At 52.4% G+C, this 25,500-nt stretch overlaps 1 protein-coding gene across 6 annotated transcripts in view; it reads left to right on the top strand.

The window, feature by feature from the left end:
• EVL (Enah/Vasp-like) overlaps positions 1 to 25,500 on the top strand; it is a 173,928-nt gene that overhangs the window by 131,096 nt on the left and 17,332 nt on the right. For all 6 annotated transcript variants that reach the window (XM_050796741.1, XM_050796739.1, XM_050796740.1 and 3 more), the window contains exons 4-5: positions 21,958 to 22,021; positions 25,233 to 25,297. In XM_050796741.1, coding sequence (XP_050652698.1) covers positions 21,958 to 22,021; positions 25,233 to 25,297 — 129 coding nt within the window. The remainder of the gene's footprint in view (positions 1 to 21,957; positions 22,022 to 25,232; positions 25,298 to 25,500) is intronic.

The following is a 25,500-nucleotide window of genomic DNA, read 5'->3' as shown; positions in this document are numbered from 1 at the left end:
GAACACAGCCTCCTTGCACCTTTTGTTATATCTGCATGATTTCCCACTCCCCAGGTGCGTGCATCCTCTAATGACAAAGCAATCTTGTATTTCCTTCCACAAATGAATGGAGGCAGCCTAATGTCATGTGGTATGTTCCAGGCTCATGATAGAGGATAAGTACACCTCTTTGACTGTCAGGTGATGTCTACATTGTCTACATTTTAGGAGTTACTGTTATTTGTGTTTGTCGTTCCTTGGACCTTTCCTTCTGCTGGAGAAACTTCTTGTTTAGCGCCTAGAGTCATGTTGGTGGGTCACAGATTCCTTGGCTCTTCCTCGTCTGGCTTCTGAAAGAGACGCCATCTGGTGTAATGGTGGGGAAGGGCGAGCTAGCAGCTAGGAGACCTAGATTCCTCCAGAAGTGCCAGAGGGAGGATTGGCATTTTCTTTCTCCCGTGCCGGCCCACACCCACCCGTTCCTCTTCTCTCCTTAAAGGGCACTTCCGACCAGAGTATTTCTCTGCTGCCTGCTGATCTTGGCACCCACCATTGTACTGTCACCTACTTTTAAAAATGAACAGAAAGGCTGGGCACGGTGGCTCATGCCTGTAATCCCACCACTTTGGGAGGCTGAGGCGGGCGGATCACGAGGTCAAGACATCAAGACCATCCTGGCCAACATGGTGAAACTCCATCTCTACTAAAAGAAAAAATACAAAAATTAGCTGGGCGTGGTGGCGTGCACCTCTAGTCCCAGCTACTTGGGAGGCTGAGGCAGGAGAATCGCTTGAACCCAGGAGGCAGAGGTTGCAGTGAGCTGAGATCATCTCACTGCACTCCAGCATGGTGACAGAGCGAGACTCCGTCCCAAAAAAAAAAAAAAAAAAAAAAAAAAAAAAAAGGACAGAAACCAGAGGCAAGATTTCGTGGCTCTGGGGCTTGAGAGGTTGTCATTTTACATTGTCCCAGAGATTTTTTTTTTTTTTTTTTTTTTTTTTTTTTTAAGGAAAAGGATACCAAAAATGACAAGAGCACACAGGGAGCTTTCAGATGAGCTTGTGTTTTTCTTTTCTAAAAATATACAAACAGTAGAAAGGCACACAGCCAAGGACAGATGTAGAAAAGGCAGCGTCCTGTAGGGATTGGATGCCAAGCTTTTCAAATATTGTTCCCTCCCTGGAATGTTTTCTTAGCATCTCTGCTTATCAACATCCTCCCCAGCCCTCTGGATCCAGCCTAATGCTCTCTCAGCAAAGCTTTCCTCCTCCCTCAACTTCTGTGTCCCCGCTTGGCCTCCCGGGACACTTGGTTTCTACCTCTCTTTATCCATTTCCTCTTCATTTTGCCTGCTCATGTACTGATCTTTCCTCTCCTACTGGGTGTCCCTTTCTCTGGGACGACTTCTGTGGCCCCCCTCATGCCCACCCCAGGTCAGGGTGAGGCGCCCCTTCTGTGTGCTCCCCATGCTCCCCATTGCCATTTACAACTTTGTAACATTAAGATCCGGTTGCTGTTTGGTCTCCCACAAGGCTGTTGTGAGAGGCAGAGACACAACAGCTCCTGTTCCCCATTGGATCCCAGCACCCATCACAGTGCATGATGCATCTACAGACCCAAAAGAGCTGTTGAGTGTTGAGTACATAGATACAAGCTCCTGAGGGCAGGTGGTATGTGCCACCTGTCTGTGTTTTTCACATCTCTGCGCCCAGGGCCCTGTGTGCTATGGGTATATGCATGCACGTGCTGCAGGAGGGTGCGTGTGAGCGGGTGTGTATACATGTGGGGGGGTGTGTGTGTATGTACTGATCTTGAGCAAGTTACTTGATCTCCCTGTACCCCAGTCGCCTGACCTGTACCTGCCCATTGGTTGTTCTGAGGACTAACTGTAATCATCCCTTTAGAGTGCTCAGGACAGTTCCTAACACCCAGTAAGTATTTGGCAAATAGTTGCTGTCTTTTTAAAACCCACTGTGACCTTTTCAGGTGGCACTGGGCTGGGGACAAGTGCAGAGTCTGCCTCTGCATTCAGCAGCCCCAGGGGACTTGACTTTTGAGTTCTTCTATTTATTATGACAGTAGTGGTTTAAATCTTCTTCCTCTCAGGCAGACCTTCAGCCATTACTTTTCTTTTTCTTTATTGTAATATCTGGTCCTGAAAGCTGAAAGTCATTACTTTTCATGGTTTATCAGATCTCTGGCTTTGGCTGCTCCTTTCCTCATACTGGATCAATTGGTTATTCATGTGGATAATATTGTCTCAAAGCATGAGTTATTTTATGGGTTGTGCCTCCTAACTAGGGAAGGTGGCCACTTGGTTTATTTGAGACAATTCTAAGGAATAAGGAGCTCTCCACACTAGCGTGAGGGTCCCAGGGCCAAGATGTTTCCCTGCTCCTCAGAAAGTTCTCAGAGAACTTTGCAAGGTTTTTATAAACCTTACAAAGCTCCCATTATGTTGGGGATGAGGTAGTTATGCATTAAAAATAGTCATAACAGTTAATGGTCCTAATAATAATCTTTATTTGGAACTATAAGAAGTCTGAGTGCCTATTTGAGAAAGAGTTTCCCTGGATGAATCACTGCAGGAACGTGAGAAAGAAGCATGGCAGCTCCACTGTGAGATCAAATGTGTAGATAAAGAATCCCCTCACTGAGCTGCAGTCACAAGTGAATTTAAAGATAGGAAGGGTTTTAGGGATGTATAATCCAGTTTCTCCTCCCTTTACCTTTTTTTTTTTTAAAAAAAAAAAAAAACCTTTGGAGCTACTGCCGTAGCTGAAGGAAAAGAAGGGATGGGAGCTGGCCTCACAGAGGGCTTTGTAGAGCCACTGGGCCCCAGAGTCACACCTTGCACCGGTCATGCCAACATCCAGGGCCACACCCTTGCTGCTCCACCTACTGCCTCCTGTTGGGCAGCTGCAGCCAGTGCCCTTGGCCCTGCATGTTTACTCCTTCGTGGTACTTAGCATGTTTTATTCAGGATGCCTCTTTGGTACCAGCATCCCTACCAGCACGCTAGTCTTATGGGGAGCAGAACCTGTGTTGTCTCAGTCATCCCTGCCTCTCTAGAACAAGTACAGAGGGGACCCACCACGGGGACTCAGGATATGTGTGATAACTGCACGAACCTTTTCACCTTTTGAATCTCAGCAACCCTCTAAGAACAGGGACTGCAGTTCTAGCCTTCCAGACTGAGACTCAGGAGGCCTGGCTCTTGCCCTAGTCCCACCATCTGCTTACTATGTGACCTCATCAGGTCTAGTGACATTTGCAAGCCTCAGTATCCTCATTTGGAACACAGAGTACTGATTGTCCTCCGCAGTCTTTTACCAGGCAAGAGGCCCTCTTCTTCAGGGTGCTGGGTAAGCTGTCATCTGCTTGGTAAGAGATCATGGTATTGAGGGAACCAAGAGACCTGGGTGCTAGACCTGGCCGTGCTCTTCCTTTGCATGTGACTTGGGCAACTCACTTCCCTTTCTTGGGCCTTGGTTTCTTTGTCTATGAAATGTAGGTGGTTATCCGTGGCATGTCTGTCTTGCAGCATGAGAGTCCAAGGGGACGATGGCTGTAGAAGTATTCTGAGACAGACAGCCTAGCACAGGCAGGAAGGTCTGTGATGGTGACTAGCAATAAGTAGTAGTGGTTGTAGCAGCAGCAGCCGCTTGGCCACGTCCCAGCTGAATAAGGAACATGCCTCCCCTGCCACAGTGTCTGAAACTCTGCAGAAAGTTTGACTCTCCATGAGCTTCCTTGAGTCAGGGGGAGAACCTGCCCTGGAAGCCAGGAAGACGCTCTTGCCCCCACTCAGCCATTGCCTCGCATGTGGCTTCAGTTACGTTTTGTCTTCTTTGTAGGTGTTGATGTTCTAGACTCTGAAATGGCAACGTCAGACTAGACAAGAAGCTCTCACCAGAGACAAAGTGGAAACAGAGAAGGTGTTGGTGATTGAGGGGCAGCGGGGCCAGGGGCGCTAGACACATTGCAATGTGCAGGATCATCGTGCACAGTGAAGTCTTGTTTTGCATGTCCCACCAAAACATGCCGTTGAAAAACTCATTCATTATCTGAGCCAGAGCTTGCTCTGTTTTAAGAAAAAGCACTTTTTTTTTTAACCAGGTTTAGTATGTGCTGAATTTTCTAGGAGTTCAGCTACTGCATACGTCAAAAGAAAATCATACTTAATTTTGTTTGTAACTTTACCAAGAGTTGTTTTCTGTTTTGGAAAGTCCTGTCTCCAGCATCGTCACTGTGACGTTTCAGTCATCCATAGACCTCCCCTTTGTCACATCCGTTTGCGGCAGCAGCACTCCCAGTGGGTCTGTGGGTGGGTGCAGGTGTGGACCACCTCCGTCTCCTAGTGTAGCTGGATCTGGTTCTTTATGTGTTGTAATGCACATGTTATTATAGACTACTTCTCTTTTCTCTCTCCTTTGCAGTACATGTAAAGCATTATGCTGATCTTTTCCTAATTTATGTAGGTAGGCTATGTAATCTATGAATTTCACTTCAGGATAATACAAGCATCATTACAAAATATTATAATAAAAAGGGGACCATTAGGCCTGAGAGAGTTGAAGTTCTGTGAAACTCGGGCTGCTTCCTTCCTACATTGTATCCGTGTCTTGCCTGGTCGTTGCTTAACAGTGCTGTGTAGATAGCACAGTGTCTGTCTCATCTCACAGCCAGGAAAACTGAGCCCCAGAGGGAGGAAGTGAGTACTTGGCCCAAACCATTTCCTGATATGACCCAGTCAGGAAGAGAAGCTGGGATAAGAACACGCTCCTCTTCTTCTCCAGTGCCAGGAAGTGTAGTGGGAGCAGCTTGGTCTAGTGGGAAGAGTGCATGTCCTGGAGCTGGGCTACGTTGGGTCTCTGTGACCCTGAGCAAGTCACCTCCCCCATCAGCAGATGGAATGACACCAGAGGCCGGTGGCAGTTCACATGACACGAAGATGCCCGGTGCCTGATACGTGGCCTTCAGGGCTGTGCCCCATGCTGCTCCTCTTTTTGTCCCCACATCCAGCAGTTTTCCATTAAACCACTGTAGGTCCTCTCAGAACTTACCAGAGTCATCGTGTCATCGTCTCCCATTACTCCAGGAGGGCAGGGCCCTGGTGGCACTTGAAGCAAGACCGCAAGCTGATGGCACTCGACCACATAGTGGGAGTGAATTTTAAAGAAAATCCCCCTCAAAGCCTCTGCTGGTGTAGAAGGCAGATAGTAGGGCCAGTGAGTGGGAGCCAGGGGAGGAGGCTTGGGTGTCATGAGACTGGATTTACATTTACAGGTGACAAAACAAAGACCCAGTGAGGGGGAGGGTGTGTGCAGGCCACAGGACAAGTCTGGGCAGAACTGTGGCCACACCCAGCATTCCTCCGCTAGCCTTCCCTCATGAAAGATCACTTTTTCCAGGCCAAGGACCAGAAAAGGAGCACGCTTTAGGAAGAGGGCCGAGGTGCACGGAAAACAGTGCTGGTACGGAGAGGGTTGAGTAACTAGATTTTGACTGTTTCTTCCCATTTGGTTCTCACTAATGAAATCTTGTCAGATGTGCCCCTGCTGCTGGATTGGGTGGGGTTGGGACAGAAGCATGTGTGGTCAAAGGCAAGTTTATTGCAGTTTGGGAGTTGAATGCAGTGGATTTCAAACTGGCTATTTTGAGGAGTTCCAGGGGTCCACCAAGGTATACCAGGGCCCTCACCCTGATGCAGCCAGAGTAGTTCTTCATTGATTTTATGCAGTGGGACTCTGAAAAAAAGAAAAAGAAAAACCCCATAGCTTAGTGGGAATCCAGGCGAATTAAAACACAGATGAAGTGCTTATTATCTTTGGCTCTTGGAGCATAATGTACATCCTTTTCCTACTTGGTTTGCATGTAATAACATCATTGGTATATTTCAAAATATGAAGCTCCTGGTGCTGGATAATAAATGCTTTCCCAATTTTTCAACCTCTTACGCCCTTCATCGATGCCCAGTGGCCCAATGGCTGCAATCTCAGCACAGTGCTGAGAAAGAGCCCAGGAAAGGGACTTACAGACAGGCCTTCCCGGGAAGAATCAGGCCCAGCTCCATGTGCTCTTTGGAGGGGAGTGGAAGGTTGTTAAACCTCATAGCTCTTGGAGGTGGGGCTGAATTTTGCTTCTCATGAACCTCTTTCCATTGGAAATTACCTCTCTTTCTCTCCCAAAGAGAAGGAAGTACTGTACTGTCTTCATTTCCCTGGCCGCCGAGGCCATTTGACACCTTGTGCCACCTGAGAGAAAGCAGGCCTAGCTTGGCCCTCCCTGAAGGGAACAGGACGGCAAGCCCCTGGCCTCCTGCCTGCTCCCAGCTGCCCTCTGGCGGCCACTTTCTGAAAGCTGGATGTGTCTATTTACTTACCCACCCCTGTTCTCACTCCGGGGCTCCAGATGTTGGATGAGGCAGGGCCTTCGTACACCTCCATGCCAGCAGCTACCCAAGTCACACCGTCAGTCACACTCTTACTCAGGCTCTCCTGTGCCCCTGGCCCTTCTTCCCCTCTCACTTTTCCCCACACTTCTAAAATCTCACTTGTCCTGTCAGAATGTGGCTCCACAGATGGAGCCTTTTCCAGCCACCGCCCGCCCGCACTGTGACTTTGCACTCCCTCCTGCGCTCCCGCAGGGCTTACTTTTGCCTCTGTCCTAACAGTCAGCTGCCACTTGGCATGTCCTGCTATTCCCACTGCATGAATCCAGTCAGGTTGGAAATTTGGAAAGTTACATCTTAGTCTCTGGACCCCAAAAACCCACACACTGTTTGCCTTATAAGCTCTCAGTATATCCATCCCTGGTTGTAGGCGCACACCAGGACCCAGAGGCTGCCATGCCTGGAGTCCTGTCTCCTGACCCAGCCCAGGCCCCAGCTCAGCATGGAAGTCCTGTGGGACCATGTCCAGCAGTGAAGGCTGTGCACTGGCCTGAGCCCTGGGTCCCTCCGACTCACTCGCTCCCATTGTCACCTGAAGTGTCATAATGGGGTTGTAACCCATCCACCTTCTCTTGTCTTTCTTCAGTCTGTCCTCCCTGGGCTGCATCTAAAGGGCCCCGCGCCTGCCCTCATGCACATTCTCTCCATACTCCTGGTCTCCTTCTGCTCAGCCTTTGCCCTGCTGTTGTGAAGCCTTCCCAGTGCCCCAGGAGACCTCAGGCACCCCTTCCCACTCCGTGTACACTGCTGCTGTCTCATTTGTTTGGACCCTGGGTTTGTTTGTCTAGACTGTGAGCTCCTCGAGGGCAGGTGTCTGTTTCTGTGTCTCGGGAGCCCCGAAGAGAGATTGATACATCAGAGGTGTCTGGTGACTGAATGAGCGCCCAGCTTGCGCCCACGTCATATTGTGTGCCTTGCGTAGCCTGACACTTCCTGCCATCGCGCCCTTCTTTGCAGACTAAGACGGAGTTCCTGAACCAAGACCGCCTGCTGGCCAGCCTGTGAAACTGGGCTCAAGGTGAGGGGTGCTATCTGTGATTGAGGGACATGGTTAATGGAATTGTCTCACACAGAAATCGCACCCGTCACCTTGGCCTACTTATCACCACCCCAAACAGAGGAGCACGCCTTCTCCAGCCACAGCCTATGGAAGGGCCTTCAGCTGCTGTGGCCCTGAGGTGTACGTACTGTGGAAGGAACTTCGGACGTGAACTCGGATCTGGTTCCAGTACCAGCTGTGCCAGGAGTGTGCCCTTGGGCATGTGACTGACTTTTCTAAGATTCCGTTTCCCCATCTGTGAAATGGCTGAATCAGACCCACCTCACAGGGTTGTTGTGAGGGAACCATGAGATGATGTTTGTAAACATTCTTTGTCACCTTTAAATTACTGTAACAGTTTGAAGTTACTCTTTTTTAAAAAAATTACTTGCAAAGGTAACTAACAATATCAGCCGTGCACAGTGGCTCATGCCTGTAATCCCAGCACTTTAGGAGGTCAGGGGTCACTTCAGTGTAAGAGTTCGAGACCTGCCTGGTCAACATAGCAAGACCCTGGTCTCTAGAAAAGAATTAAAAATTAGCCAGTTTTGGTGGCGTGTGCCTGTGGTCCCAGCTACTCAGGAGGCTGAGGTAGGAGGATTGTTTGAGCCCTGGAGTCTGAGGCTGCAGTGAGCCGTGATTACACCACTGCACTCCAACCTGGGCAACAGAGCAAGACCCTGTCTCAGGAAAAAAAAAAAAAAGTGACTAACAATATCAACTCCTGTGTAGTACCAGCAGCCATCACATTGGGACACAGAGGGAAGCCAGGCTGCTTGGATCCTGATGGCCAGGGAACGCTTTCTGAGGGAAGCGGGGCTTGAACCTGGGCCCTGCAGGGCTGGGGGTGGATGGGGGGATCTGATGAGGAGGAGGACCACGGCACCAGCAGATCTCAGTGGTTTGGAAATTCAAATCAAGGTCTGAGAAGAGGCTCTGCCATACCCTGGGGATCTCCCTCTGTGCATTGGCGGTACTGCGCATGCCTCACGGGGCCCCTAATTTCAGAGCATCCCGCCCACATCCTGCTGCTGCATTATCCTCAAAAGAGCTGCTGGCTTATTGCAGTTTACATCCCAGAGAAGAGAGGTCTCCTCCTTCCACCAGTCCCAGGATTATCTCCCTAACACTACTGGCGAGATTCCTTTGGAGTTTTAGTCTTCCGTAGTTACAGCCCAGGCGCCATGTGCCCAGTCAGGGTTCGAGATAGGTGGTGGTTCATTCCCCAGCCTTGCCTCACCAGCACCTTCCTGATGCCTCCTGGTGGGGCTCAGGAAGCAGCCAGCTGAGGTGTGCCTGCCATGGTCAGCACAGAGGTTGACAGAAGTGGCACAGATTCTGGGGGCAGGTGACAGAATAGTACCATGCCCTAGCTCCAGGCGCCCGCTCCACCCTGTCACACGGAGCAGCTGTGAAACCTTGAGCAAGCTATTTCACCATTGTAAACCTTAGCGTCCTCACCCTTTTTTTTTTTTTTTTTTTTTTTTTTTGAGATAGAGTCTTGCTCTGTCGCCCAGGCTGGAGTGCAGTGGCGCGAACTCAGCTCACTGTAACCTGTGCCTCCTGGGTTCAAGCGATTCTCCTGCCGCAGCCTCCCGAATAGCTGGGACTACAGGTGTGCACCACCACGCTTGGCTAATTTTTGTATTTTTAGTAGAGACAGGGTTTCACCATGTTGGCCAGGCTGGTCTCGAACTCCTGACCTCTGGTGATCCACCCACCTTGGCCTCCCAAAGTGCTGGGATTACAGGTGTGAACCACCGTGCCCGGCCAGTTTCCTCATCTTTAAAATGGGTGTAACAACCACCTCACAGGGTTGTCATGAGGCTCAAATGATAAAATAGATAGGACTGTGATTTGTAAGCATATGACACCATGAATGCAAGTTGTTCCTGGAGTGCCCAGGCCCTAGACACTGGGATCTCACCCTTCAGTTGTAGCCAGGGTCATTTCATTCTGGTGTGCCACCCCCCAGAGCTAAGCCATACAGTCCTTACGGAAAGGAACAAACCCCTTCCTGGATGCTCTTGTGCCTGGATCTCGGCTCCCTGGGCCTTCACAACACCCCCCTGAGATTGCAGGGAGACAGCAGGAATTACTTTCTCCATTTTAAGAAGGAAGAAACAAAGGCTCACAGTGCTAAGAAACTTGCCCCAGGCCACTCTGGTGAATGCAGAGCTCAAGGCCCAGAGCCCAGATGTCCTAATTTCCAGTCCAGGTCTCTGCCCAGTGGAGCAGACTGCCTCGCAAAAGACCCTGCTCAGCTGGCAGACCTCCACCTTTCTAAACCATAACCCAGCTTGGTCAGAGGTTGATTGTTACAAACATTTAACCTGCCCCGTCTTTCTAGCCACATACCCACGTCTTGGAAAGTGAGGGAAGAATTCATTCATAGCTGTTTTCTTTTTTCCTCACATAGCATGTATCATTTCTTTCCTAAGGAATGAGTTTTACAAATAGCCTGCCAGCTTCAGGTCATATAGGATAAGAGCCAGCTCAAATATTTTGGTAGATAACCTGAAGACTTAGAAAGCCAAGTGCTGAACTTGAGATACAGTTTCCAGTGTGAGAGTGGACAGGCTGTGAGTGTTTGAGGCCCTGCCCGCTGCCTGTCGGCTGCCTGCCATCACTCATCCAGGGTGTTCACACAGCGGGGGTTCACGGCAGCCACTGCCTGACTGGCCTGCTCCTGCGCTTAGCCCACTTTGGTCCATTCCCTGCACAGTAAGCAGACTGCGTTTCACCTCTCAGTCAGGTCATCAGCCCTTGCCCAGAACTCTTTAGGATTTTAGCTTAACTCAGAATATAGTCCACATCCTTACCGTGGCCTGCGTAGCCCGGCACGCTATCTTTCTGAACTCACTTCCTCTCCTACTCTCTACCTCTTCTCCTTCATTCCAGTTACACCATGCCCCAGATGTGCCAAGCATGCTCCTAACTCAGGGCCTCTACACCCAAGACCCCTTCTGCCCAGAATGTTTTCTCCCCAAAACCTCAGGGCTCCTTCCCTCACTTCATCCGGGCCTCTGCTTACACCACCTAATCGCAGTTTGTCTGAAGAACGACCCACACACATTCCTTTAATTCTCATTCTCTGCTGTGTTTTTCTTCCTACATGTTGTATCTTTATTTGTTACCTGTCTCTCCTCTCTAGATTGTAAGTTCCAGGGGAGCATTTGTATCCACAGCTATGACCCCATCTGTGAATTACTGAGCATCTGTTCTGGGTCATGCACCAGAACACAAAGATGAATAAGACATGGTGCCTGTGTTCACAGAGCTCACAGCCGGGTGGAGAGAGAGCCTTGTCAATACAGTGTATGTTATGCTATGATGGAGAGAACACAGGGCTTCTTGCGGGGGCGGCTGTGGTGAAGGGGAGAGCTACTGGGAGAGGCCCGAGGGCGGGCATGCCTGATCTGAGTCTTAAAGGGGCTGGACAGACGTTCACCAGTTACAAGAGTAGCCCAAAAAGAAGCAAAATAGGCAACGACGCAGAGGCATGTGAACCTAGTGCTGCCATCTTGGATGCATGTGGGAGAAGAGAAAGGGAGGGCTGAGGAACAAGCAGGACCAGGCCTAGAAGGGCAGGCTTTGAGCATAACATCCCAGGGCTTAGCCTCATGCCTGAAGCTGCGAGGAAGGTCAAAGAGCAAGTGAGAGCCGGGACTCAGATTGAACTCTAAATGGCTTCCAGTCTGTGTGCTCAGAACAGTGCCCGGCAGGTAGTGAGCACTCAGCGGTGGGTGCTGCTATCATCATCCTCCTCATGCTTCCTCTCTAGCCCCTCAGGTGTGGAAATTAAGTCCCAGTGAGAGGAAGTGAGTAGCCGGCCCAGGGTCACAAGGCCCGCTAGAATCAGTCTGTTCATCGTGTGGGGGAAGGATTTGGGCCGGGAGGAGGGAAATCAAGGAAGGAATGAGGTCCCAAGCTCCAGATGCCCCCCACAAGGCAGCAAGTGTGAGGGGTGGAGGGGGGATTCCTTTGAAGTCCGGTGTTGTGCTCTTAAAATCCATGTGTATTTTGCCTATTTGAACTGGATTCCAGGGAAGCAAAGAGGGAATGATGGGTATTCCTGAGAGAGGGCGCTAAGGGAGTTGGGACATTTAGGGAGGGGAGAGATTTGGTGGCATTGGCTGGGAGCAGCAGTCAGGGCACTAGGACAGGCAAGTTGGAGCCTGAGAGGCCTCCAATCCCAAAGTAAGGATGAACCCAATCCCAAGGTTCCCATGTGGACCAGTGGAGAACCACAGTAGTTTCCTGGCCCAGGAATGGCCTGGAAGACCTGTGCTTTCTGAAATTGACTCCGTAAGCAGACTCAATGGGATAAACGGAGGCAGAGGGGCCAGTTGGAGACTCTTGGAAAGCTCTCCAAGTGAGAGCATGAGGCTTGGATCTAGACAGGCCAGAGAGGATGCTCCTAAGAGACAGTTTGCAGGAGAGGAAGCATTTCATGGAGTCCAGCAGGGGGCCGAGCGAAGGAAGGCCGGGGGGAATCAAATGGGCCTTACTTCTGTGAGAGGGTGCCAACTTGGGTTTCCCATACCAAAGTTTGGGGTGGTGCCAAATTTAGGCATGCCTCACAGGCATTCTCTGCACACTTGCTCCCTTCTGACGCCACACCTACCCTGTTCCATCCCATTGCCCACAGGGTTAAGAGGAGTGCCGCCTAGGGAGTGTCTCCTGGCAGACACCTGGTGTCACCGAGGCCTGTGAGCCGGGCCCCACGAGGGGTCTGGACAGTCCTCCAGGGCCAGGGCCCTGGGAGCTTGCTGGAGTCAGGTGGGCAGGAAGGTTCTGATAGGTTAGCTGAGCAGCCTCATTAAAGATTGAGGGGGGAAGCCCACTTGGTGGCTGGATGGCGTATCAGTTACCCACTGCGCCAGCCAGGCGACAGGGAAGAGGTAAGTGGCCCGGTGTGAGAGGTGCCCCTGGCCTGTGCCGCGGAGCCCTGCCCGTGATGGTCAGCAGGGAGTGGGCCTTCCACTGCTTTTGCTTCTGCCATTGGGACTGCACCGTGCTTTGCAGAGTGAGCTGTAGGTGACGGGAGCCCCTCTCTCTCCTCCCTGCTCCTCATGGGCCTCTCCTTTCACTCCCACCTGCTCCGGGGGTGGGGGTGGGAGTGCTGGATCTTGGGGCGAGTGTCTGTCACTGACCAACTACGGGGTTTGCAATGACATCCTTGCGGAAGCGGCAGGGTGGAACCAGCAGCTGGGTACTGGGAGACTTGAGCTTCTGTTCCAGCAGCACCGTTCACTGGAGGCGCATGACCTTGGGTAGCTTTTCCGAGCCTCAGTTTCCCCACCTATAAAATGGGGTTAATAGGCCCAGCCATGGATGATTGGGCAGATTAGTCACAAAAAAAAAAAAAAAAAAAAAAAAAATGCAGTGATGCTCTGTGAACCATTAAGCTTAAGATGTGGCAGATTTTTATTGCAACTTGTTCTGTTTGAGGTTCATTTTAAGGTTAGTTTTGTGTGCCGAAATAAGCATATTAGGAAGAGAGAAAAAGTATTCTACAGGGAAAATAACTCCCCTAAGGAACACAGCCTAGTGGGCCCAAGCCGTGGGAGTGGGGTGTCCTGGCCTGGAAGCTGGAGACTGGGTCTAGCCCTGCTTTCCTCAGTGTGAATGTGAGCTTGGGCAAGCCCCTGCCCTTTCCCTGGGACTCGGGACCCCTCTACACAAGGGGTGCTGCTCACCAGTACATGGGCAGCACCAGGCCCCCTGTTGTCCTTTGTCAGAATTCAAACGCTTTTCCTCTCCGGTGTCTCCTTTTTGGTGCATGACTGCAAGGGCTGGTGGTGCTTCCCACTGTGGCCCTGGTCAGTCCCCCACTTTCTGAAGTGCCATCCCCACATCTGTAAGTGATGACCTTCCAGCCTGACAGGTCTTTCAGACCCTGAGCTCCTAGACACAGCTTTACCTGTTGGTCACCATGGAGCTGAGCTGTCTCTGCTAAGCCCAGGGCCAGGGCTTAGGCAGGAGGGTCTGTTGCAGGATTTCAGTGGGTCATTGGCTGTGGTAATCTGAGTAAGACACGTCAGCCTGTTTGAGCCTAAATTCACGTGGTAAGGACTCAGCCGGAAAGACTGGAAAATTCACTCCGGGTTCCTTTAAGCAAGCAACTAAGCTGTCTAAGCTCGTGTTAGAATAGGGAGGGTGACAGTCGGGTATTTGTCTCCTCCTGAGCTGAGCTCGGAGGATAGGGTTAAACACTAGCTGCCTTTGTTTCCCAAAGACAAATGCAGAGCTGTCTGTTTATTAACCAGGGCTGAGCATCAGTGCACTGGGGTGGACAGAGCCCTGGGCCGGGAGACATTTGTTATGGGCTCTGGTCCCAGCTCTGCCACCAATTCCTGTATGGCCTTGGCCAGGTGACAGTAAAGGCAGTGGCCAGACCAAGCTTAGCCCAGTTCACAGACTCCATCCTTGCTTGGACACTTGTTCGCTTGGTGATAGGAATGGCACCTGTGAGGAAAGCAGGGCCTTGTGACAAGAGGGAGACGTGTGCCGGGGATGGCCCAATCTCACTGTAAAATGAGGGGACCCTCTGGAAAGAGGGAAAGGAGCCAGCCAGAAAGATGGCAGAGCAGGGAGGAGGCCTTAGAAGGACTTGGGACTCTGCCCAGCTCACACCAGGTGGCTGTCGTTTGTTGGCCAGAAATTCCATCAAGCATCACTGAGCAAGTGCTGGATCCTTTGTCTCTGGCACTCCTAGCATCTCAGGTTCTATCTTTTCAGGAGCCCCAGGGGATGCCTTTCCCATAGAGACTAACTGGAAACTGAGCCCATCCCTTCCATCCCAGAGGAGCTGGGGGCTGGTGTCCCAGAGCCTCATAAATGTTCAGGGGTGGGCAAGAGGAAGGCCTTCGTCAGGAGGAGGGGTCAGTAGTGCCTCACCTCGTCTGCCTGCCTTTGGCTGTATAAATTAATGCATTACCTCAGACAGGAGCCACACCGCTCCCTGCCTACCCCGCACCTGCCACACCTCGTGGGGGATGGATCGCAGAGCAGGGATTCTCTGTAGGGACTCTTAGACATTTATTTGTTTAGAGGTAGTGCATGATTTGGAAATCCAAAAAAAGGAATATAAGTCCACAATCCCGAGATACCACTGTTAACATTTTAGTATATTTCCTCCTTTGTCCTTTAGAGTTGTAGAAATTTGGAGCTGATGATCCTTGGTTCCACCCTTCTCACTTTATAGAAAACGGAAGCCCAGAGAGGAGAGGGACTCCCACACACCTAACTTACTGGCAGAACTCCAGCAGAGTTCACTCTGAAGGGGATTAGTACAAACCAGAACTGTCCGGAAGAGCACAGCCAAGGCGGGAAGGGACTGGAAGACAGAAGACGGGACGGGGACCAAGAGAGGCCTGGAGGGGAGCGCACCAGGGCCGCCAGGCCGGCACAGAGAGACAGCCTTTGTGGTCCTGACAGACCACTGGGGGCAGTCCTGGCAAAACAGATTTCACCCTTTGGGAAGAAGACTTTGCCAGTGAGAACCACCCACCCCGGCTAGGGCCTCGCACTCGAGGTCAGACCGGGTGGCTCCCAAGGCTCTCTGTACAGCCCTGAGAACCTGTCCAGCTCCTGGGATACCTCTCCTGGTGCCATGTGGATGGGCATTGAGGCAGCAAGGCCATTGGGTGCTGAGAGGCTGCAGTGTGCCACACTCCTGCCCAAGAAGGGGCTCCACCAGGGGGCTCCGAGCTGCAGCTTCTCACACTCGCGCCACGGCTGGACTCCCCTTCTTGCTCTGCCTGCCTCTGTGCCCCGCTTGACCCTTCTTCCTCCATGTGTCCTATCCCCCTGCAGTCTTGGTGACTCTGTGGAGGGCTTTAGAGTCCTCTGTTTTAGGGTTGAAGCCTGGCTTAACTGTTGACTGTTCAGAGGCCACAAAGATGCTACTTCAGTTCTCCAACTCTCCAGCTTTCTTATGGGTAAAGTGGAGGTCACAGCAGGATTCCTAGGACGAGGAAGGCTAAACAAGATGGCATCTGAGTCTCTGGCACAGGATCTAGTACATAGTGTAATAGACACTCAATAAACTTGAGTTCTTTCCTTACCCCAACTCATTGTATTTTCTAAGTGGCACTGCCATTGGTAGCCTGTGGTATCTCACTCACTGATAGCTCGTGAGACCCAGTCCTCGGCTCAGCCACTGTTTCCCGCTCTGGGAGCTTATGAACCATTAGACTTCTGCTATTTTCTCTAAGACTGTGTCACTCACTCTAGTCTCGCCCAGTGGCTGAAGATGCTCAGACAGTGTGCCCAGGGCCAGTCATCCACGTACTTAACAAGTATGTATTGCATTGACTATAGGTCAAAAACTATGGTAAGTACTGGGAATACAGAGGTGAGCAAAGCAGTTATGTCTGTGGAGTTAAAGTCAGGCTGTTCTGTTGGCCATGCTCTTCCTCCTGCCCTTCCTGCTGTGTGCAAGCATGTGTCATGGATCCTGGTGAACTCAGGGACTCACATTCAGAGTCCCTCGAGCAGGTGCTCTCCTACACTTGGGCCACGCCTGACCTGGTTCTGTCCTGTGACCCGCCTGAGTCTCAGCACCTCAGTCAGGCTATGAGGAAGTGGGAGGGGAGGAGTGTCACCTGCATCTGGCTCATTCTCTGTGAATCCCATAATGTGCGCCCAGATTTTTTTATTTATTTATTTTTTTTTTTGAGATGGAGTCTTGCTCTGTCACCCAGGCTGAAGTGCAGTGGCGCGATATCGGCTCACTGCAAGCTCTGCCTCCTGGGTTCACACCATTCTCCTGCCTCAACCTCCCAAGTAACTGGGACTACAGGTGCCTGCCACCACACCCGGCTAATTTTTTTTATTTTTAGTAGAGACGGGGTTTCACCATGTTAGCCAGGATGGTCTCGATCTCCTGACCTCATGATCTGCCCTCCTCGGCCTCCCAAAGTGCTGGGATTATAGGTGTGAGCCACCGTGCCCGGCTGTGCCCAGATTTTTCCTCTCTTCTGTGTCCTCCCTACCCCTTTCCACTACACCAGGACAGCTTTCTTGAAGATGGCAGTACCTTTCTTTGGAATCTTTTGTCAAATCCTTATGTCAGCGACAGATGCTATAAAAGCCTTTTGAAAAGGTACAATACAAAGACCAGGTATAAGCTCATCTCCTCCTCAGAGTAGCCTGTGAAGGGCACATGGCAATTCTTCATGTCCCTGCTTGCAGAATAGCAACAAAGGGGAGTGACCTGCCAAACGCCTGCAGTGTGTCCCAGGTAGAGATGCCACCAGACGGGAGCCGGCCTCTTCCAGTGCTCACTCTCCCCAGTGAGAAGGGACTCAGACCTCCTGGCCCCACTCCCCGTCAGTCATATAGACTGCCCTGGGTCTATCAGCTCCTGTCCCTTGTGACTGGCCCCCTCACCCCATCTCACCACCCCTCCCTTTCAGGAGGGCGCATGACTGAGTCTGGCCCAGCCTTCCCTCCCCTCTTGTGTGTTTCTCCCCACCTCATGGCTCCTAAGAGTGAAAGGGTTCCTCTGAGTCACTGCTGTGTTTGGGAGGAGTGGGTGTTTGATGGAAATTAGACTTGAAGCTGGAAAGTGGGCCTCCAGGACAGCAGGAAGTCACCTCCTTCCTGAGAGTCATCATAGTCCAGCGGGCCCTGGAGCAGGCCAGCCTGGACTTGAGCCTTGGCTGGGTCTCAGCCTCTGTCCTCCTGCAGCTCTTTGTGTTCAAAGAGGTCAGCCAGGGAACCTATGGCCTGGCCTGCTACCAGGTGTGAGCCCTGCCACCAAGGGCTGGACCCACATGACACCAGGAATGCCCAGCCACCCTGCTCTTGTTTGATGTTGGACCTAAAATTTCCCTTTCTGATTTTCATTTGTCTGTAGCGTGACGGGTCCTTTTATTTTTCCTTTTTTAATTTTTGAATTTCTCTCATGCTTGTTTCCTATCTCATCCTCTTTATTTTGACTCGACAAAATTTATCTGAGATGAGTGAGAAGAGGATGAGAGTTTTCTTAGTTGGAGTCCCAAGTCAATGGGCCAGGCCCCTGCCTCGGCAAGATCAGCTCCTAGACTCTACAAGCTTGGGATACTGGGGCCAGCGTCACAAACCCTGTGGCTTTGGGCAAGTCCCCTCACCCCTGAGAACCACCACCACTCGTCCTGTGTACTTCAGGGGGCCATGGTGGGAGCAGCTGGGCAGTGAGTGCATGCAGCCCGTAGAGAAGAAGGTGCTCCGCCGAGGGGACCTCACCAGCAAGGCCGCGGGGGCAGAGGGCCACTTAAGCCAGCACACAGGCAGATTCCTATCCGACTCAGCAGAAAGATCAACAGTGTACTTTCAACAGTAATGCAAACAAATATTTCCAGCACTTTATGGCTTACCATATACTTTTTACTCCTAGAGTTTGTTTATTCCTCACAGCAGCTTGGTGAGGTACCACTATTAGCATTAGTGCATTAGGACTCCCATTTCATAGATGAGGGCACAGTAGCCTGCCTAGGGGTGCATGGCTAGGCAGGTATGAGGCAGAACGCAGGCCAGGTCCTCTCGTGCCCGCTGCCTGCCCAGGTTAGCACCTCATGGGAACGAGACAATTAAGATGTGATCCACAGACCGTCATTGCTGTACATTTACTGTACAGAGGAGCGCACCTCATGACCACAGAGGTGACTCCACGCTCTGCCACCGTGTGCAGAGCCACAGGGCCTCAGCAGAAAGGCGTCTGAAACTCACAGCCCTGCGACAAAGGCTGGGTCAGCAGCCCCATGGCTTTAATTTGTCCTTAATGCCTCTGGTCAACCGAGGGTACCTGGTGCTGGCAGGGCATCATTACACTGCTGCCTCTTCCCTGGACAAGCATGAACTTGGGGGACCCCTTCTAAGCCCTGTATCTCTGTGGCTTACCTCCTAGGTTTTTGTTTTCACTCAGGTCAGTTCAGCATGACTCCTTCACCTGAACCTTTCCCCCAGGGTAAGTGAGCTTGAGCGCCCTCTCCCTTTCCCGACTCAGTTCAGTAGAATATACGGAGTGTCTGATGCGAGCCAGGCTGTGAGAGTGGAGTGCGGAGTGAGACGTGCTCTCTGCCCGCGAGAAGCCCGGGGTCTAGTACAGAAGAGAAGGCAGCTCCCAAATTACTAGAATATGGGTGAGAAAGCTGTGAGTTTTTAAGAGAGGCGCATGGGCACCGGTTGGTGAGAAGGAGCATGAGGACCTGCGGAGGGCTTCATGGAAGAGGTGACCACCAAGCTGGGCCTGGAAGCCTTGCTTGGTGGAGACGGCAGAAAAAGGTGACCCACATGGGTCGAGTAGCGCACAAAACAGAGACGGGAAGCATAGTGCGGCCAGGCCCAGTGTGCAGGTGCAGGAGGTCAGCTATGGAGGGCTGTCGGGGAGGCGCAGCCACAAGGTGGGCTGGAGCCTAGCCTGAAAGCCTTGAATCTTATTCAGTGGAGCCTGGGCCCAACCTAGTGCAGGTCATGTCTGTGTTTTCCAGACGTCATTTAGGCCGCACTGTCAGAATGAGAGTGGAGGTGAGGGTCCAAGAGAGAGAGACACCAAGGCTGCCAGGTGGCGGCAGAGAAGCGGGGCATTCTGTGGGGCAGCCAACACAGCACCAATGAGACTCCATTACCTAACAAGCTGTGGGAGGCAGAGAGGGAAGAACTGGGACCCCCACCATCTCCATCACCCTGGCTCCTGTGGGATCCAAGCTCAGCTCGGGCGGCAAGAAGTGGCTCTAAGGTACTCATCTGCAGCATGGGACAGGTGCCACATCCTCCGCCTTGGCTTCTGTGTGCATCACCCAGGGAAGTCATGTGTAGTGCCTCACCACTAGACACGAGGGAGTCTGATTACCAGCAGCCAGGAGCCTTCCTTAGCTACTCCTCCCACTGAAGAATCACTTGCCGAGGGGCTGCTGCCTGGAGCTTCCCAAGGGCCACCAGCAGTCTGCAGCAATGACCTTCGTCCCTGTCCCTCCCGCTGACGGCCACGGGGAAGCTGTGCTGGGGGCGGAGGAGGCCAGGAGTAAGGAGGCGATGGGAACCTCAGGTCTGTCACAGTTACCCTGGGTGACATTGGACAGACCCCTGTGCCTTAGCTCTTACCCCTAAAACAAAGGGACTGTACTTCATGATGTTCAGGGCCATGATGGCTCAAAACAATTGAACATTTTCTTAGTTTAAGAAGAATGGCAAGCTTTATGCAATCAATGCAATCAAGTGTTATTCTTTCCTGCTCCGTCGTGTCTAAAACTCCAGCAATTTTTAATTAGGTCTTAGATGCAGGGGCCAGAGCCCCCTCGAAGGGCCAGGGCTCCTGTTGGACTTCCCCACCCTCTGGAGAAACAGGTTGGGAGGGTGCTGGGAGGACACCAGCCCAGCAGGCAAAATGGGGAATCCAAAGCACAAAACCACACAAGCCTCTCTGCGGGCAGCTGGCGGCCATCTTGGGTCCTGACAAAGGTGGAAGACAGTTACGGTGACCTGGGCAAGGCCAGCCCACAGACACAGAAGGATCTTGCGGCAGCTGGTGGAGCCCAAGCGTGGAAAGGCCTCCATCCTAGGGCAGGGCCAACCCTCAGACCAAATGCTAGACAGGGTCGCTGGGACAGGGACTCAGCCCCCAGAAGGATGAAATCCAGATCCAGGAGTGAACTCCGCCCTTGAGACCCGGTCTTAGAACAAGGTGGATGTCCAGTTGTCCAAGCCAGAGCCCAAGGCCTGTGCCAAACTCACAGCAGAGCAGCTCAGGCACAAGCCGGACATGGAGCGGAAATGCCAGGAATTCCTCCCGCCTCAGCCAGGATGAGTGGCAGTCGGCGGGTGGCGGGGACACATGTCCACAGCACCTTGCACACCGTCCGAGGACAGCTTGCAGCTCTTTTGGCAGCATATGAGTCTGCCACCTTCATCCTTCGTTCTTCAAGCTGGTCTCAATCTGACACCACTGTCTGATTGAGTTTAAGAAAGAAAGTGGCATTTGTACATGGTTTGCATCTGCCACTTGCTGTATATAAGACCTTGGGCAAGCCATTTAGCCTTTCTGAGCCTGGCTTCCCAGCTGTTACAAGTCCTTATGGGAGCCTTCTTATAGGGTTGTGAGAATTAGAGTTAGATTTAACGTTAAATTAAGAAAAGTGCCTGGACATTGCTCTCATAATATTCACATATTCATTCCTTCTGTTTCTTGAGAACAAGGAGGGAAGAACCACTAAGACCTTGGTCCTCTATGAAGTAGGAGGGAACAGGGGTGTGTGGGGACATCCTGGGGCAGAAACAAAGCCACTTCCCCATCTAGTCAGGGAAGTATGAGAGCAGCCTGCCCAGAGTCCCTCCCCCAGTCACTGTGACTCTGCAGTCCCCTAGTGACACCTGAGCTGGCAGAGAAGGAACAGTCAGCTTTTTCTTAGGTGGGGGCGGAAGCTTAGCTGTGGCACAGCCCAGGAAGCCCTGCACAGACGCCAGCTCCAGCCTCCTCTGAACAGGAGGTCTGCACAGCAGGAGGTCCCTCCTTCAGGGTCCAGGGCAGGGGTGTGGCCAGAAAGTTCCGCACCAGTCCAGAACAAGGGGAGCAAGGGCAGGGCCTGGCTGCTTCCCACCTGCAGCTCCAGACACCCTTTTCAGACAGCAGGGGTCACCCCAGGGCTAGAAGCATGGGCCTCAGCTCAGACACACCCAGGTTTTAACTCTAACCGCGACATCTGCCAGCTGTCAGTGTCTGTCCTTTGCTCAGAAAGTGGAATCAGCCGGGCATGGTGGCTCACGCCTGTAATCCCAGCACTTTGGGAGGCCAAGGCAGGTGGATCACAAGGTCAGGAGATCGAGACCATCCTAGCTAACACAGTGAAACCCCGTCTCTACTAAAAATACAAAAAAAAAAAAATTAGCTGGGCGTGGTGGCGGGCACCTGTAGTCCCAGATTCTTGGGAGGCTGAGGCAGGAGAATGGTGTGAACCCAGGAGGCGGAGCTTTCAGTGAGCCGAGATAGCGCCACTGCAGTCCAGTCTGGGCGTCAGAGCGAGACTCCGTCTCAAAAAAAAAAAAAAAAAAAGTGGAATCAAGTGGATTTGTTAGGTTTGGCAATCCCCAGTTCCCTGGTGATTTTAATTAGAACATCCTGGTGGGATGTAAAGAGGCCAGATTCAGTGTTAAAGGGTTGAGGGGATGGTGGCCAGCAAGAAGGCTGAAGCAGCAAGAAGATAGTTTGAGAGAGAAGGCAAGCAGGGTCAGTAACTGAAAGGGGTAATTTTTAACCATGTGAAAGTTTGGGTCTCATTTATTGGTTCAGAATGAAGAGCCATGAGTGAGAGAGAGGGTGATTGAGAGAGTGAGGTGGGGTGAGTGGTGCACAGGTGTGAGTGAGGCCAACATTTAAAAAGATTCTTAAAGCTGTCTCTTCTGCAGCCAGGAGGTGGGCACAAATAGAGAGCACTCCAGGTGGGTTTGTTGGGGCCTTTCTTCCTCTAACCACTCTGTTTCTGTGCTTCTCTGCCCACAGGCCCCTCCAGCCAGCGTCAGGTGCAGAATGGCCCCTCTCCTGATGAGATGGACATCCAGAGAAGGTAACCCAGCACCCACAGGGGCCAGGCTGGGTGGCCAGGGGTGCCTTCAATGGGTGAGGACGTACCAGCAGCCAGGGCCAGGACTCCTAGAGGCATACGCTGCAGGAGGGTGCAGGGTGCAGGCCAGACCAGGAAGAAAGAGGGGGCCAATGCACAGCCGCTAGTCCCGGACACCAAGACCAGGAATGACCGTGGGAGTCTGGCATTCTATAGAGAGTGCTACTGACCTCCAGCGGGATGGCTCTCAGGGTGACCCAGCAGAGCCCAAGTGCTCTCCATTGTCGCCTCACTTCCTCTTCCCCAACGTAGCTGGAGACAGTCCAGGCATGAGGGATTCAGCCTGGGGGGCAGTCGCTCCCATGGGATGGGGCTAGGGACCATAGGAATGAACCCTCTCACGCCATGACACTCTCACCCCATGGAGCTTCTAAAGTGTTAGCATGAGGGGAAGAGGAAGGGCCAAGGCTGTTGTCCTGAAATTACAGTCATGGTGGGTCCCCATGGAGCAGCCTCCCAAGGTCACATTGAACCTAGGTCTGCCCTCTCAGCGATGGGTCCTCTGCCTCTTCTGTGTCAAGGGAGGTAGGGCCCGGCCCAGGCCTTCCTCACTCAGCTTTGTCAGACAGGGAGTCAAGCTGCAACTCTCTGTGGCTGCGCTCGAGTCCAGTCCTGGACCAGGAGTCAGGAAAGCCGGCGTCTGCCCCCACCTCCCCCTCTCACCAAATGGCATGGGGCTTATCCCAAGACCTCCTCTCCTCTGGCCTTTTCCTGAGACTGAGAAATGAATGCCTTGCAGCCTTGGGCAAGTTCCTCTCCAAGCCTCAGTTTCCCGATTTGAAGATGGTATTGGCTTTGCTCTGCCTGTCTCATCCACTCACCCTCAGGGCTTTTCTTACTGTTGTCCCCATGAGCCAGCTGAAGCCCAGAGAATGGAAGTGACTTGCCCAGAGTAACCAGGGAGTCAGGCAGAACCCAGACTGGCTGTCAGGTCTCACTCCAGCTGCAGCTCCCTGGCAGGACCCAAGGCCGGCCCTACCCACAAAAAGGCGTGAAGGAATGAGCCACCAGATGCCAGGTGTAAGCGTACAGGAGTGGATGGCCGCTAAATGGGTCCTTCATTTCTCTCGAAACTGCTTCAACACCCACAGTGCTGAATTCTGTACCCCAGGGCCCAAACCAAGCTGTGTGTGGTCACTGGCTGGCTGGGAATGGGAGCACCGCCTGGCGGTCGGGGTGTGAACAGCAGGGGACAGCAGCCGGGTGCGGTGGCTCAAGCCTGTAATCCCAGCACTTTGGGAGGCCGAGATGGGTGGATCACAAGGTCAGGAGATCGAGACCATCCTGGCTAACACGGTGAAACCCTGTCTCTACTAAAAATACAAAAAATTAGCCGGGCATGGTGGCGGGTGCCTGTAGTCCCAGCTACTCGGGAGGCTGAGGCAGGAGAATGGCGTGAACCTGGGAGGCGGAGCTTGCAGTGAGCTGAGATCAGGCCACTGCACTCCAGCCTGGGCGACAGAGCAAGACTCCGTTTCAAAAAAAAAAAAACAGCAGGGGACATACCCACAAACACATATACTTGCCCCAAGGCAGGACCAGAGACAGACACACACACACACACACACACACACACACACCTGCCCCAAGATGAGACCACACACAAGCACACACCTGCCCCAAGGCAGGACAACACACACATACCTGCCCAAGGTGGGACCACACACACACACACACACACACACCTGCCCCAAGACGGAATCACACACAAAGACACACCCACACACACCTGCCTCAAGGCAGGAACACACACACGGCAGGGGAGACTCTCGCTTGTCCCACGCCACTTTATTGGAGGCGGACAGGGGCAAGACTTAGTGAGGCAGAGACTCCAAGCATCCAAACAGTATCATAGGTTCAGACGGAATGAATATATTTCACACATCGTCATTTTACCATGGTTTTCTAGGTGTGTGGCTCCTGCTGGGGAGGTTTCAGCAGTTTGAGACACTAATATAGATGCTGCTGGGAGCTTTTCAGACCTTAATGCTAAAAGGGGCTTTTTTTTTTTTTTTTTTTTTTTTTTTTTTTTGAGATGGAGTCTTGCTCTGTCACCTAGGCTGGAGTGCAGTGGCGTGATCTTGGCTCACTGCAACCTCTGCCTCCTGGGTTCAAGAGATTCTCCTGCCTCAGCCCCCTGAGTATCTGGGATTACAGGCGCACGCCACCACACCCAGCTCATTTTTGTATTTTTAGTAGAGACGGGGATTCACCATGTTGGTCAGGCTGGTCTCAAACTCCTGACCTCCTGATCCGCCCGCCTCACCCTCCCAAAGTGCTGTGATTATAGGTGTGAGCCACTGCACCCGGGCATTCCATAATGTTTTAGTTAAGGCATATACCCTACAAGAACCCCATGAAATAGATGTTTCTGGCACTCCCACCAAGCCCAGAGCTGCCTTCAGAGCAGTCCTTAACCCTGTGTTTCCATAGCAGGTGTTCAGTTTGCACCACACCGGCTGAGCTCTTGATGCTGTCTGTGGCCTGCATGATTTCTTAAGGTGCCTCTCACTCCAGAAGTCGGTCCCTGGATTCTGTGGATGTATCTGGGGCTCAGTGTCCTCATTCATCTTGCCTTTAAGAGCACCCTGAGGCCACTCTGCCATAAGGAACTGGGATGTGAGTTCCCACTGTGGTGCACGTAGCAGTGTGCCACAGCATACCAAACGGCCCCCTAGACGAAGGCGGGCTGTGGCCGGTCTGTGGTAAAGAAAATGAGAAGTGTAGCCTTTGTGTCCATTTCTGCTGGCAACTAACACACCTGAGAACTGTGCCAGGAAGCTTGGCCAGGTCCTAAGAACAGGCGTTCCTGAGACTGGGTCTTTTGAGGCCACAGGCCCCCAAAAGCCAGATGTGCCCATCTAGCCCAGGGAAGAGCTTGGTCACTCTGGGGAGTGGAATCACGTTGGCCTTCCATGAGGAGCTCTGTGTTCAGTGTGCCTGAGACTCAGGAGAGAGCCGGTGCTCCCATTTCGGGAGCTGGACCCAGCCACATCCCCCTCCTGTTAAGTAGAGGCAGCTGTGGCACACCATGGTGCTTGTGGAGCACTGGCGAAACCTGACTCTGAGGCCGGGGCCTGTGGGCGCAGCGCAGGCACCAAGTGTGCTCTCCAGTGTGGAGAAGTCAGACTGCCCCGCTGTGGTTGCTTTTCAGACAAGTGATGGAGCAGCACCAGCAGCAGCGTCAGGAATCTCTAGAAAGAAGAACCTCGGCCACAGGTGAGAGCCCTCCTCCCCTAGGGCTGACTCCCATGCTGGTGCCGGGTGGTAGCCCCTCCACGTACATGAGGCCCAGGGACACACGGGGCGCTGTGTGAGTAGCTATGGGGAGCCTAGGTCTCAAAGTGCGACTGCCACTTCAGATGGTGAGGGTAGCAAAGAGAGCAGAGCAGAGGCTTGGGGAGTCTGCTCAGCTGGGTCTG

Source organism: Macaca thibetana, chromosome 7, assembly GCF_024542745.1.
Source record: "Macaca thibetana thibetana isolate TM-01 chromosome 7, ASM2454274v1, whole genome shotgun sequence".
NCBI classification, from domain to species: domain Eukaryota; kingdom Metazoa; phylum Chordata; class Mammalia; order Primates; family Cercopithecidae; genus Macaca; species Macaca thibetana.
This window is presented reverse-complemented; position numbering and strand designations above follow the sequence as displayed.